The following is a 13,981-nucleotide window of genomic DNA, read 5'->3' on the forward strand; positions in this document are numbered from 1 at the left end:
AAAGGCAAAAATGCCCCTTGACCCCCAGGCTTTCCATCATTTAAAAGCTTCATTTTTTCAGGTACAAGTATTGATTTTTAACAAAGGCAAACAACGATTTGCCCTTAATGTTCAAAAGTAGGCAAAAAAAAAAAAAAAAAAAATGAGGACCTGTTAACAAGGCTGCCACTTCCAAGTTGAGGTGCACACATTCCTGCAACCATGTTCCCAATATCCTGGTGCACCATGCTGCAATCCGCTGGGGGGGGGGGGCACTGCAGTGGTCAGCAGGGTGGGAAAGGGGGCGGCCAAGGCGGGTGCCAGCCACCCTGGGGACCGCGCAGAAGACCTGGCCTCTGCGGCGCTGTCTCGGGGCCAAGTGCTGTTAGCAGCCCTCTGCGACCAGGCATTATTTTCCTGGGGCGGGGAGAGGTTTTCAGTGGAAAGGGGCACCTTACTATTATTTTTATTTGTCGCACCAATGATTCAAGGTGAGGGTGGTGGTGGGGAGATGCCCTAAGGAGCTCCCCCAGGATCTTCTAACATGTACAGGCTAAGGTTAAGTGCAAACTGGCTGCCTAGCACCTCACGCCCACCTATACTTCCTCAAGGTCAGTAACAAACGTGTTTAACTCTTAGAGCCCTGGCACAGATTCGACACTTACTCTCCATTAAACCCATTAACATGCAGGATCCTCATCTGCTTCACGATGGTGCTTTTACCAGACTCTCCAGCACCTGGAAAATCAAAGTAAGCCTCAGGTTACGGGGGAGGCCAGCAGCGCTCTGGCCGGGACAGGCCGCCGCCGCTGCCGCCGCCGCCGCTTGTTTTCTCCATAGAAGCAACACGCACAAAAAAATACATAAATTACAGAACAACAGACTTGCCATTTTCCTTGACATTTCGACGCAGAGAAAGTGATTTAATGTCCACCTGCAGTATTTCACCATCAGAGTAACAAACAAGAATTAAAGCTGCTGCTGCTTTCGCGTGATTGTGGCTGTTTTTTCTTTTTCTTTTGGTTGTTTTAAAAATTGTGGGGTGGCAGAGAGAAGGAATGACGCAATTCTGTCATGGGGGGGGGGACTGAAGACTGAAGCAGATTCCTTGAAATATAAGTATTTACCGGCAAAATGTGTACATGGGTGTAGACAGCCACCTAATTCATTGTTTGTCAGATGTTTCATGGTCAAAATACCCAGGATTTACAAACAATGCCCCACACCGCAGGCTCCCGCACACACGCAGCTGGGCAGGTTTCCCACCCCTTGGGCCACTGGAAAACCCACCCCTAAAGCCACAGTAATGCATTTTTATTCACTTATCACCCCCCTCCCTGCTCCCCCCACCCCCCACCATCTCTCTAAAGTCAAGTTCTCTCTGGATACAACCATGTTGCAGAGAAAAATGGAAGACCATCAATTATCTGTCATTTTCTCCACAAAGCCCCAAACGCATTAGCGTGAAACCCGGGGCTGGAGACCGCATCAGCACAGGCAAGCTGCCGCAGCGCCACTCAGCTGGGTGGACGAGGCGCCCCTCGCAAGGAAGAACATTCCTGAAGCTCTCCGCACCTCAGCATCCCAGCCCTGCCCCCCGGAGCAGGGCACACGCTCCCATCTCAAACCACCTTTAGCTTGTTGAGAAAATACCACGTTTGAAGGAAAAACACACATTTCCATGAAGCTAGACGGAGGGCTGCTGCTATCCTGCATTTTGATTTTTGCAAATGTACACAAATAATCCTCCTGGAGATCTTGCGTGTGTGTGCGCGCGCGCGCCCGTCCCCTTGGCTCCTCCCATTCCATTTTCTTACTTTTTACTTCTAATTGTTTTAATTGTTTTGTTTCATGCCCACATAGCAAGGCATTCCTCCTCTCTTGCATTTCCATAGCTCTATGACCAGGTTTGTAAAAGTTAAAAATTAGTTCCTTCAGAAATACTGACTTCAAAGCACACTCTTAATGAGCCTAAGTCACAAATCAAAATATAAGAAGCACCGTTAGGAGATTCTACAGAGAACACATATCGATCAGGATCTCCCACTTTTTAATTTCAGAAGAGCTCAAACCTGCGACCCCGATCATGTGCGGGCACGAGCACCCGTGCCTCAGTTTCCACACTGATGACGCTAAGAGGCGAAGTGTTGACTGGGAGAGCTCTTGTGGTTCTGTAATTCATTTAATTTTTACATCATTAAATTAACATGGGCCAAAAAGAGGATCTGGGGCATCACCACGTTTTCTCTTTTTTTTTTTTTTTTTTTGGGGGGGGGGAGGCATTATTTGGGCAACATTGGCCACTTAAAAATGCAAAGTGGTGTGTCACTGGCCTGGGCTGCAGATTCCTGTGCCAGAGGCTATCAATAAATGGTGATACAATGCAGCCATGGAGGCCGGGCACTTCAGGAAGGTGAGTCCATCAGCCCGCAGTGATGCGACTGTGTCTGAGACACACAGAAGGGCTGGCACCCTTAGGCATCACCAGCGTCTCACCTCAATTAGTATGCAGATAACGTGCAGAGTCTAGACTTTTCCACGTTAATACTTTGAAGTCAAATCATACGCACATTAATATTCACATAGCACAATCCCACCTTCAGAAATCTGACCTCAACATATGCACCATTTAGTGGCCGAAATTGCAAATGCACACACGCTGCAGAGACTGCTTTGCACTTAATGAATAATTTCCTGCTTCCATCAACCTGGACCCAGGAGAACAAAGACGTGACCCATCCGAAAAGAACGGAGCTCAGGGAGAGAGCAGCTTTGCACGCTTCCTCTTTCTAATCAAGCTGCCCTGTGGAAAAGGGACCATGAACTAGGTGTTCTGGCAAATTCACGAATTCATCCAGACAGCTAAATCACCTAGGAAGTGGAAAACTTCCATGTTAATGAAGGTCGTGTGATTTTTCTGGTCATTTCAACCTTTTTTTTTTATACTTCTTTTGCACCCCTCCCACCTCCCTGCAAAGCAGCGTTATAGGAGGAAAAGCCGTCTCCTTAGCTAAGCACCTTTCTTTTTCATTTTTTTTTTAAATTTTGCCAAAGAGGAAAACCCGCAATCAGAAGAAAAGCCCAAAACCAACCAGCCAAATGTCACTTGACAAACAACCAATTAACGTCTCTCCTCTCCTCCCACCTGAGGAGAGTGGGCTCCTGAGCGCTCGGCCCCCTCCCCTTGAAAAGGACAATTTACAAAAACAACAACAGAAAAACCACGCCATTTCCAGACCCAGAAGCCATTTACAGACAAATGTCATTTTCCAGCGTTATCTGATTTGTGAACGTCTTTTTTTTTTTTTTTCTTCCTTTTTCACAAAGCACTCCCAAGGTGCTCCACTAACAGGGAAATGAGTGCGTTTTTAATGGTTTATGGCGGGGGGGGGGGGAGCAGCTGCTACAATTAATTCTCTTCTTTGCTTTTTCAAAAAGCCTGCAAGTCTGGAAGGGGAAAAAAAGGTCATACTGTAAAATGACGTGTCATCTGGCTTCAGTGGGCACTGCGCGCACTGCCGCGATGGGGGGGGGGGGTCTCGCGCCCGGCCCCGCGCGCCCCGCACGGCGGCGCGCCCTCCTCTCCCACGGCGCCGCGGCACCCCCCCCGCCCCGCCGCGCCGCGCCGCGCCCCACACCACCTTCGCGTTCCACGCCACGGCGAAGAGCTGATGTCACCGCCCCCCGCCCCGCGGCCCCTTCGCCCGGCAAAAGACACCCCCGGCGGAGGCGGGTCCCCCCCCCCGCGCCGCCCGCCACCCCATTTCCTGTCCCCGAAACCCTCTTTCTGCCGCAGTCCCGGGAGCCCCGCGGGCCTCCCCCTCCCCCTCCGCAGCACGCACCCAAGCCCCTGGCGTCGTGTAGGCCGCGCGGACAGGGAGAGCGAGCGGGCGAGCGCGCGCGAGCCGGACAGACGGACTTCGGGGCGGGCGCGCCGGCCGGGGAGGGCCCCCGCGCGCTCGCGGCCGCGCCCGGGGGGTCCCCGCGCCGGCCTCGGCCCGCGAGGGTCCGCGCGCCCGGGGCGGGGGGCGGGCTCGGCGCGCGCGGCCTGCGGGGCGCCCCTGGGCCCCGGGCCCGGCCGGCGCCCCCGCCCCGCCCTTACCCAGCAGCAGCAGGCGGTGCGTGGCCCGGTAGACCTGCTTGTCCTTCTGCAGCTGCTTCTCGATCTTCTTGTTGGCCTCGCGCTGCGCCTTCTCCTCGTTGCGCTGGTCCTCGGTCTTACTGTTCCCGAGACAGCCCATGGCGGCGGCGGGGCGCGGCCGGGCTGCGGCGGCGGCGGCGGCGGCGGCGGCGGGGCAGCGCCGGGCGGGCGGGCCGGGCGCGGACTCGGCTCCGTGCAGGAGCGCGCGGGGCGGACTGCGGGGCGCGGGCCGCGGGGCGCGCGGAGGGAAGGGCAGCGAGACGTCGGCCGGACCGAGGGGCGCGCGCTGCTCCCCGCCCCTCTAGCCGGAGCTGAGGGGTGATGGCCGCCGCCGAGGCGAGGCGGAGCAGAGCAGGAGCTGCGGGAGCTGCTGCCGCCGCTGCCGCCGCCGCCGTTCTTATTGCCTCGGCCGGGGCCCCGCGCCGCCCCGACCCAAAAGCGCCGCGGCGGGCGGGGGGAGGCGGGGGGAGGAGGAGGAGGCGGCGGCGGCGGCGAGGGGGGTGGAAGGAGGAGGAGGAGGAGGAGGAGGAGGAGGAGGGGGGATGAGGAGCGGCGGCGGGGAGGGCGGGCGCCGGCGGAGGGAGGTGGCCCCGGGAATCCGGGCAGGGGGGTCCCTCCGCCCGCGTCCGGCCGGGCCTCTGCGGGCCGGGGAGCCGCCCCCCACCCCCGGGCCGGGGCCCCATGCGGGCCGGGCCGAGGCGGGGAGAGGGGGCGTCTCCGCGCCAGGGACGACCCCTCGCACGACGCCAGCGCTCCACCCCCCGGGCCGCCGCTCCCCCCCGCTCCCGCGGGCGCCGCCGAGGGGCCGGGGTGGGCGGAAGGGGAGGGAGCGAGAGCCCGAGCCCGGACTTAGGAAAATTTTCGAAAAGAGAGAGAGCGAGCGAGCGAGAGAGCCCGAGAGCAGGGAGTGTGGAAAAAAAGCGAGGCGGGCACGAAGCGAAGGACAGGGCAACCGAAAAGGAAAATGTGTCCACACACACACACGACATACAGCGGTGATGGAAACCCACGCTGCGCACGCTGGGGGGGCTGGCGGCAGCGGGGCAGGGGCTGGCTAGATGAGCCGCTCCTCGCGCCCCCGGCGCCGGGCGCCCTGGCCGGGGCCGAAGACGCCCCCGGCCCCCGCGCGCCCGCGGCCCCTGCGCCTGGCGCGGCCGCCCAAGTAGGAGAAGAAGGCGCAGCCCAGGAACACTCGGAAGCAGCAGGTCGCCCCGAACACGAAGCCGCAGCCGCGGCCCTGCTCGGTGCGCCTCTGCAGCAGGAAGTTGAGCACCCACGAGGGGCTGCGCACCGAGAACACCAGGAACACCACCAGGGGCAGGTGGGCGCTCAGCGCCCCGGCCTTGAGCGGCCCGGGCCGCCACACGACGCCCCCGACACGCGGCGCCGCGTAGTAGGCGTCGTCCTCGCCGCCCGAGTCCGCGTCCCACTCGGCCCAGGCCCTACTCGTGCCCCCGCCGGCGGCGCCCTCGCCGCCCCCGGCGACGCCCCGCGCGGCGCCCTCGTCGCCGTCGCCGTCGCCGTCGGCGGCGCCCACCTCGGGGCCTCTGGCCGCCTCCGGGGCTTCGGGCGCCGCCTGCTGCTGCTGCTGCTTCGCCAGCATCTTCTGCAGCCTCTTCGTCTCCTTCGCCCTCCTCTTCTCCTGCTTCTTCATCTGCTCCAGCAGCTTCTTCTCCACCTTCCTGCGCGCCTTTTCGCGCGGGAGCTTCTCCGAAGGCGCCTCGCGCGCCGGGCTCTTCGGGGGCTTCTCGGCGTCCCCGCTCCCGCGCGGCTCTCTCGGCTCGGCCAGCGCCGCAGCCGCCGCCGCAGCTTCGGCAGCCACCTCTGCAGCCGCCGCGGCCGTCTTGCTCTGCCTCTCCGCCGCGCGGGCTTTCAGCTTCAGGGCCATCTTCAGCATGGTCGCTCGGCCAGCTCGGCTCGCGCCTGGCCCGAGCGCCCCGCTTGCCCCCGGCCTCGGGCTGTCCGGCCCCCGTGCGCCCCGTGTCGGGGCCGGGTACGGGGGGTTGCTCCGCCGCCGCTGCGGTCTTCGCCGCGCTGTCCCGGGGCTTCGGGCTGCTGGGCTGGCTGCCTAAGAGTTAGCGCCAAAAACTGGATGAGCAAACGAAAAAGGGGGGCGAGAACAAACCAAAAAGCACCCAACAACAGCGAGAAACCAAAAAGCACCAAGAGATGTCAAACAACTCAAAAAAAGGAGAGCGCGAAGGCGCGATGGCACCAGTTGCTGTTACCCTCAGGCGCTCCTGGGTTTGGCTCTTGGGCACGCCAATGGAGAAGAGAAAAGAGAAAAGAGAGAGAATTGGGGGGTGCCCGGGAGGCGCGGGGCAGGACAGCGGCGCCCGGCGCCCCTGCCCTGTCCCGGCCCCGGCGGCTGGCTGGTGCCCGCGCCGGGCGACTCGCACTTCCGCGGGAGGCCCCTGCGCTCCCCGACTTACATGTGAGTGAGGTGCACTCACACGCAAGGCAGCGCCTGCCGGCCGCCCGCCGCTGCCCCACGCCGGGACGGGGTCGCTCCAGCCGCGGTGCCGCAGCCCGAGCCGGAGAGCGGGCGAACGCGCGAGCGAACGCCGGAGAACGAGCGCGCCGCGCCGGGCCAGCCACCTGACGCAGCCCGCTCCGCGGTGCCGACGCGACTGAGTGTCCCCGCCGGGGCCGGGGTTTTCTACCCGGGCCCGATGACGCCCCAGCCTCTTCAGAGGACCGACCCATAGCGGTGGCCCCTATAAAGCGAAGGGGAAGCGCGAAAAATAGGCCCACCGAGGACGCGCCCAAACGGGCCGCAGCGCACCCCGGGGGTGCAGGCCGGAGCGGGGGGGTGGCGCGGGTGTAAGTGGGGGGCGCCGGCGGTGCGAGGGCGGGGGGCACGGGCGCCCCCAAGGCGGTGGGCGCCCGACCCCGCCTCCCAGACCTGCCTCCCAATTTTCGGTGAGTGGTGTAGCCCTGGGCGGCGTGCAAAGTGTGCGACGCGCGGCGGCGGCAGCGGCGGCGCTTACCCCTGCTGCGCGCCTCCTCACCTCCTGCTTCCCGGTTAGCGCGCGCGGGAGCAGCCCAGTGCCGCCCGCCCGCCCGCCTGCCCGCCTGCCCGCGGCGCGCGCCCGCCGAGGTGGGCGCCCGCAAGCCCAGTGCGTGGCGACGCCCGCACGAGGCTTCTTCGGCTCTTGGCGTGAAGCTGGCGGAGCTGCTGGCGGAAGCTGGCAGGGGCCGAGCGGCCGAGGCAGTTGGTGCAGCCCGCGTGCTCCCAGGCGGCCCTGGAACAAAGGGAGAAGTCGATTAGTGAACTTGAACTTGTGTCAAAGCTCTCCCAAGTGCCCCGTTTCCAATCACTGGGCCCCTGCCCACTCATCCTGGGACCTTGGTTGGGCCACCTGCTGCCAAGATGTCTGCTTGGGTGCCGGTGCCGTTCATTCATTCATTCACTCGATAAACGTGTGGTCCACATGCCCGCTGTGTGTCCGGGGCATGGCCTCCGGCTACACGCCTGCCGCCGACGGGGCCCAGGCCTCCAGGCGGCTAACCTAGACCTGCAAGGAAGTCTTGACCTCTCCTTCCAACTTTCTCAGACACCCAAAAAAAAAAAAAAAAAAAAAAAAAGGAAGTCCCCCTAGAACTGGAAACGCAGCTAGGAGTGAGGGGCGACTGGCGGAAGCTTCCAGAAGCCCCGGCCAGTTTGTCTCACAGGACCACCGAAGCCCCCCTCCCACCCTCTACCCAACTCAAAAGCAAGAAACAGATGCCTGGGGCCAGGCCGCTAGGTCCCGGCAGCCACCATGCTGCAAGGCCTCCTTTTTTAGTCTGAGTGGACAACAGAGGGCAGTTCAGAGTCACCATAGAACTTTCTGGAATTAAGAGCAGGAGACAGAGCTTGGCTGCCTGGGCGGCCCTCCCCAGCCCTACTGCGGATCCCAGCTCAGCCTCTGCCGAAAAGCGGCTTCCTGCACCCCAAGCACAGGGTGCAGGACCCACTACTCTAGGCGATGCCTTTCTGGATAAAAACATCGGGCCAGCACTCCCGAGTGTGCTTAGGTGAGGATTCCACGGCCAGGCCCTGTGACAATTTCCAAGGCTGCCGGAAGCGATCGGGACTGTCTCCTTCCCCACCGAGATTACAGCTTCCTTGAAGATAGGGCCTAATTTCTATATCTCTAGATATTAAAAAAAATTTCTTGGATGACATCTGGTTCATCAATTATCATTTTTAAAAAATGGGTCCAAGACTTCAAAGAGGGAAGAACAGGCCAGAAATTTTTGTTTCGCTCCATTTGTTCAAAATCTCCCTTCCTGTTTGTACTGTAGCAAAGCACAAATACATTGTATTTTGGAGGTATAGGGTAAACAGTAGCCGCACAACCTCGATCCTTATGCTAGTCACTGCACAGTTATGAAGATAATGAAGTCCCTTATTTGCAAATCCCAGTCCTTACTACTTTCCCCTTTTAGAGAACTGAGCCTAGGAGGAGGGACACTGTCCCACGTCTTACACTGACCACGTTCTAGCTGCAGGCAAGGCACAATCGAGACTTTTGTCCTAGAAAGAAGTGGAACAAGTGCAGGTTTTACTCCTCAACCCGAACCTAGCAAAGCCATCCTTGGAAAAAAGTGTCTTCAGTGTAGGGTTCACTTGCATTTTATGATGACTGACCCCTGATGGACAAAGCACGGACTTTGTAAATAAATGGCAGCAGGTGCAATCCAGGGTTTACAGGTAAGCAACTGGCTCAGGAGCTCTGAAACTCAGGCGGTGTGTGGTCTGGTCGCTTTCTGTTTTCATTGGATACAAAGTAGAAGAAGAGACTTTTACTTAATTCCCCTGGGGAGAGAGCTAACACCATCTACAGTTTCCTGCTCAGCAATGGACCTACCCCCGGGCCCTAAAACTTATCTTTGTAAGAGATTTTCACATTGGGAGGCCACTAGATGTGCCCTTCTCATGTGAGTTGTTAATTTATTTTAACAGATCATTACCGTTTTAAGTACCTAGGGTATGCTCTGAACGTAGAGCAATCCGTTAGCATAATTCTTGAACAGTCCAGACCAGCGTTGCCCTCGTCTGGGCTCCGGGTGAGGTGAAGTTAGAGAAATGTCTGGCTCCTGAGACAGATAAGGCCAGGACATCCTGGGTACAAAACGCCCAGAGAGGGGACAGGTCTCGTCCTAGCACAGGTGACTCACTGCATGCCAATGACAGCAAGTGGAGATAATAGCGTGTCCCTAAGCTGAAACGCTAGGTCACCTTGTGGTACAGCTGGCTTAAACAGACGCAGTCACATGCTACACGTAGAGATGGCCTAGCCACATTCTCTCCGACATTCCGAGTTTCACAACAGCGGAAGAGCCCGCACGAGGTGGTCCGGGTCTCCCAGGCATGGTGATCAGAGATGTGGGCTGTGTCCCTTGGTCGCATGCCTCTTCCTGAGTAAGGAACGCCTCACCTGCCCCCAGACACAGCAAGAGGCTCGTTCCCACTTGGAATCCTGAGCGTGATGTAATTCGGTTTGGGGATGGCAGTGTTCTCCGTGGCCTTTCATTAGCTGGGGTCATTGTAAGTTATTTTCCAAGAGCTCACAGAAAATACAATTATAATATTATTTTAATAGCCTTGGAAACAATAGATGGTTTCCAGTGAAACAGAAACTTGCGCTGTCAGGCTTTAATGATAGTATTTAGCGCTTCCACAGTGCTCTGTCTTCAAAGCACGCTCTGCACTTTAATTAAACTGCTACTGCCAATGCATGCGGCCACAGGGAAGGTGGAAGTGGCTGTTGCCCACAGTGCTCTTCTCTGGTCCCAGCATCCCTGTCTGAGCTCAGGCTCTGCCCCGCGAGACCACGCAGGGTCTCCAAAACCTAATGCAGTGATGATCAGGGACTTTTTTTTTCTTGTCATATTCACTAGTTTAGCAACCTAAGTTACAAAGTAACCCTAAACTCACAGAACGCCACAGCAGACTAAAGCCAGCGACTGAAGAATGGATTCCATGGCCACAGATGTATCATTTCCCTATTTAACATCCATCAGCTAATTTTCAAACTATCTGTCTTTGATCCCGAACACACTCTGGTTCAAACAGCGGGTAGGGGTGCCCGAGTGCCCACGTCTGGTTCGCCAGTGGCTTTGTGTTGCCAATGAGGCATCTACGTCAAACCAGGGCATGTGAGATGCGGGCAGCAGGGACTTCTGCTTGCCTCTGATGGGCAGGCACCACCCAGGAGAGGAGCTTCCTGGCTCTCATGGGTGCCCAGTTTCCAAGGCAGAGGAGTCTTTCTTACAACTCCCCCAGGTGCCCCAGCGAGGGTGGGGACAGGTTTTTACCAAACCTAGTGACTACTTTAAAAGGGGTGGGAAGTCTCCTTGCTCCTTTTATAACGCATGACGTGGTGTGACGCGCATGGTAGCCTTGGTACAAGATACAAGAGGGACAGGCAATTTGGACGTCAAGAAGAGGAAATAAACCCAGCAGCAGCAGCCAGAGGGAGCCCCATCTACGGGACGCAGGCAGCAGCGTCAACAGTTCATCACAGAACCAGATGTGAAATCCAGGAGGCCTGCGCACGCCCCGCGCCCGGATGATGACGGACTAACAGACCTACTTACTAGAGACCCGAGGAGGGTGAAAACACAGGGAATAGTCTCACACCTTCCAGCAGGAAAGTCAATGTTCCCGAACCAAAAGACCCTCAGCTTCCCTTAAGGGAGAAATTCCACGAGGACGAAAGGCAATGGGAAAACTGTTGCTTAGAATTTTGAACTTGGCCTTGAAGATGGAAACTCATCCAGGCTGGGGAATACCGCAGGGAGAGGAGTTAAGCACAGGCTGGGGCTGGCTACCTTCTGCTCTTATGTGCAGGGTGCCTTATTTAAACCACCCGGGCTCCAGGGACACTGCCTTGGAGAAAGATGCCCTTTAACAGCTCTTAAGATTTTAGCATCCCTCCCACCCCCCGATTATATTCAATCTTCCAGTGTAACCCCATGAGGGTTTAGACAATTAACAAATGCAGGCTCAGTTAAAAACCTGTTAGACAATGCATCTCTTTCAGTTACAGGCTGCTGGTGGCCAAGCCTGGTGTCTTCACTGTGGTTTTATTCACCGGCCAGCCAGATGCAGGTGAGTGTTCTCATCAGCCATGCAAGCAGTGAGTGGCCCTAGTTTGGGGCGACTGAGACTCTGTGCCACCTGCCCTGGTGACCAAAAGCCCCTCTCTCTCTGGCCCCACTCCTATATGCCATGGGTAGACCCTGAAGGAAGACATTAACACGACCTTAGTGGGCCCATCTAGAAATGTGGGTACCTTCTCCTTGTTTGGGGTTTGCCCACACACATTTGCTCTCGACTTGAAAACCAGAGAACTGTAGCCAAGCGCCCCCTGCCCCGCCCCTTCCCAGGGTTTGGTCTGGAAGAGAACTGAACTGCAGTAGTGAGCCCAGGTGCCTTCTCCTCGCAGGAATGCCCTTCAGCCTCCAAGTCAGTGCGTGGCTGCAGGGCCCAGAGGCCTGTGCACACCGCCCTCCCTGGCCTGTCGGGACCCTGCTCCAGGGTAGCAGGGTGTAGATGGCACTCTCTTGGCCGTTCTCTGGAAGGTTCTAAGGAGGAGTGGGGGATTAAGCCAGAGAGCACGGGGCATTTGCAGCCCGTCTGGGGATCAGATGGAAAGGATATGTTTCGACAAGCTGCCGACCTTAGCTCTACCCACTGCCACGTCCCGGGGTCTCCCTCTGCAGCCACCCAGTGCTGGGAAGGATTCCCCTGCCCACTTGAGGTTCCTGTCTCTGGGTTTGCTTTACTCTCTTCTACCTTCTCAGATTACTGTTCCTTTTGTGCTAATTACACTGAAAAAATTGAAAGAATGTTGCTGACTTTACAAAGAAGGCAAAGCAGACTTGCTTAAAAAACTAAATATAGCCCACTTCTCTCGGAGGGCAGATTGGGCCTCTGAGTCGGGGGATTCTAGATGGCCAATTCATGTATTAGGGCCTAGGTGACAGGATGGATTACAACGCGTGTTGTTTTAGGGGCCACTGACGTAAAATGACAAGTTCTGATTAAGAATGAACACCCCCCCCACACACACACACACTTAATTGTAAATTAAGATTTGCCGACGAGGACTGACTAATTGAAGCTACGGTGGAAGGGTGAAAGAAGTGGAAACTGCCGAAAGCAGACAGTAGTACCCGCTGTATACAGGTAAAAATAAAACAAACGAGAGGAAACTAAACCTAACTGCTCATTCTGGAAGGTGACGGCTGCAAGAGGCCGGGAGGATGCTGTCTTTGTAGGCCCTGCTCTCACTGGGTAAGCAATGACCTTTTAGCGGAATTGGGAAGGGTCCCGTATCCCTGCTGGCCAAGCAAAGTGTGAATTATTCCCCACGTCCCGGGTAGCCCCTCAAGGGGTTAACGCCTGAACGGTAGCAGCTTAGGATAATTTATTTTTTCTAAGGAACATTAAATACTGAATTGCTCATGCTGAAATAATGCTACAGCTGTGATCCATGGGGCTGCATTTTGGACACTGGCTCAAGCGACAGGTGTACTTGTTGTGTGCCCAGCTCGGCTGCAGTTGCGATGCCGAACTCACATTTTTCCCCAATTAACTGGTAGCAGCTCCAGCACCAGCCAGCAAAGAGCCTCTTGCCACAGGCATGGAAGACCATGTGTGCCCAGGCTTCACCAGAAATGTCAGCCCTGTGGGAGAATGGAGCCTTGGCTTTCTGGTCCGAAAAAAAAAAAAAAAAAAAAAAACAAAAAAAACAAAAAAAAAAAAAACCACCACAACCACCCACAACCAGGAAAATCAAGCCAGACCTTCGATGTCTGAAGGCAGGGAAGAAAACGAGGATCCAACAGGACTCGGCCCTTTTAGGTTCTAAAGCAAATGGGTCTGTCCTACAGTTGGCTCTTGGAGGCTTCCAGCGATGGAGGCAAGCCCAGGATTCTAGGAAATTGGTCTTATTAGAGGGAGTGGCACGAAACTCGGAATGCAGGCTCCAATCTGTAACGTGCTCATTATACCTATTTTTATCCCGGGGTTGCAGTGACCTAACGCTGAGAAATCAAAACTCTGGCAAAGCAGTGCTCCACACAGGGAAGCGATGGCCACCTTGGAGGGGGAGGCCACCCCACCACGCTTTCCCTGGCTCCCTGCATCCAACCTGTGGCAGGAAGGCCACAGCCACCCATGCAGGTAGCCCACTTCGTAGGGAACGTGGCGACCAAGCCTTGTGGTTCTGGAGTGAGGCCAGTGTGCTGGTAGGAGGCGACTTGGAAGTGTCTAGGACCAGCCACAGCAAGCCACGCTACTCCCTCGGGGTGCCTGGGCTAGGTCCTGGGGAGCCTCCTCACAGTCCATTGCACTGACAGCAAAGGCCCAGGATCCCTGTCTTCATTCCAGGTGGTGCCACATGGGTGACCCACACAAAGGAAGTTGATTAAAAAAACAAAAAACACTGACTAGTGTGATACCAGGTAGACTTAATATCTTAACCTTATGTGTAAATCACCTCCTATTTAATTTCCTTTACACATTCTTCATTGTGGTAAAGAAATCCCCCTACTTGTCATAACTACATAGCCATCAGATTTATGGGGGTGGGGGTTGGAGTAGAGCAGGCAGAGGGTTGAAAGGAAGGAAAACAAGATTGAGCACAGAACAAACATGATGCCAGCGATAGGCGAGGCTTTGAGAAAAACAGACCCGTATCTCTGAGCTATGTGAGGCAGGACAGAAATCTGCAAGGAGGGACAAACACTGCCAGCAGCATGAAACCCTCAGGGAAGCAAACAAGCAGAAAACCTCCAAGACTGATAGCAACTGAACCCTGCTGACCCTTCCTCCCATACCTGAGCGCTCTGTGAAGTCACCCG

The 13,981-nt window shown here is 56.8% G+C and overlaps 2 protein-coding genes across 12 annotated transcripts in view; both read right to left on the reverse strand.

The window, feature by feature from the left end:
• Nucleotides 1-13,981, reverse strand: part of GNAS (GNAS complex locus) — a 59,894-nt gene that overhangs the window by 12,383 nt on the left and 33,530 nt on the right. For 7 of the 11 annotated variants that reach the window (XM_051835061.2, XM_070051655.1, XM_070051654.1 and 4 more), the window contains exon 2: nucleotides 645-717. In XM_051835061.2, the coding sequence (XP_051691021.1) occupies nucleotides 645-717 (73 nt within the window). Of the gene's footprint in view, nucleotides 1-644; nucleotides 718-4,081; nucleotides 4,682-13,981 lie in introns of those variants that run through there. The other 4 variants (XM_051835059.2, XM_070051652.1, XM_070051653.1 and 1 more) reach the window with 4 other exon arrangements.
• LOC100346323 (neuroendocrine secretory protein 55) overlaps nucleotides 1-13,981 on the reverse strand; it is a 51,813-nt gene that overhangs the window by 3,675 nt on the left and 34,157 nt on the right. Inside the window, exon 2 of the mRNA XM_002721803.5 lies at nucleotides 645-717. The gene's annotated coding sequence lies outside the window, so the exon portion shown is untranslated. The remainder of the gene's footprint in view (nucleotides 1-644; nucleotides 718-13,981) is intronic.

The sequence above is a fragment of the Oryctolagus cuniculus genome, chromosome 11 (genome assembly GCF_964237555.1).
Source record: "Oryctolagus cuniculus chromosome 11, mOryCun1.1, whole genome shotgun sequence".
Classification (NCBI taxonomy): domain Eukaryota; kingdom Metazoa; phylum Chordata; class Mammalia; order Lagomorpha; family Leporidae; genus Oryctolagus; species Oryctolagus cuniculus.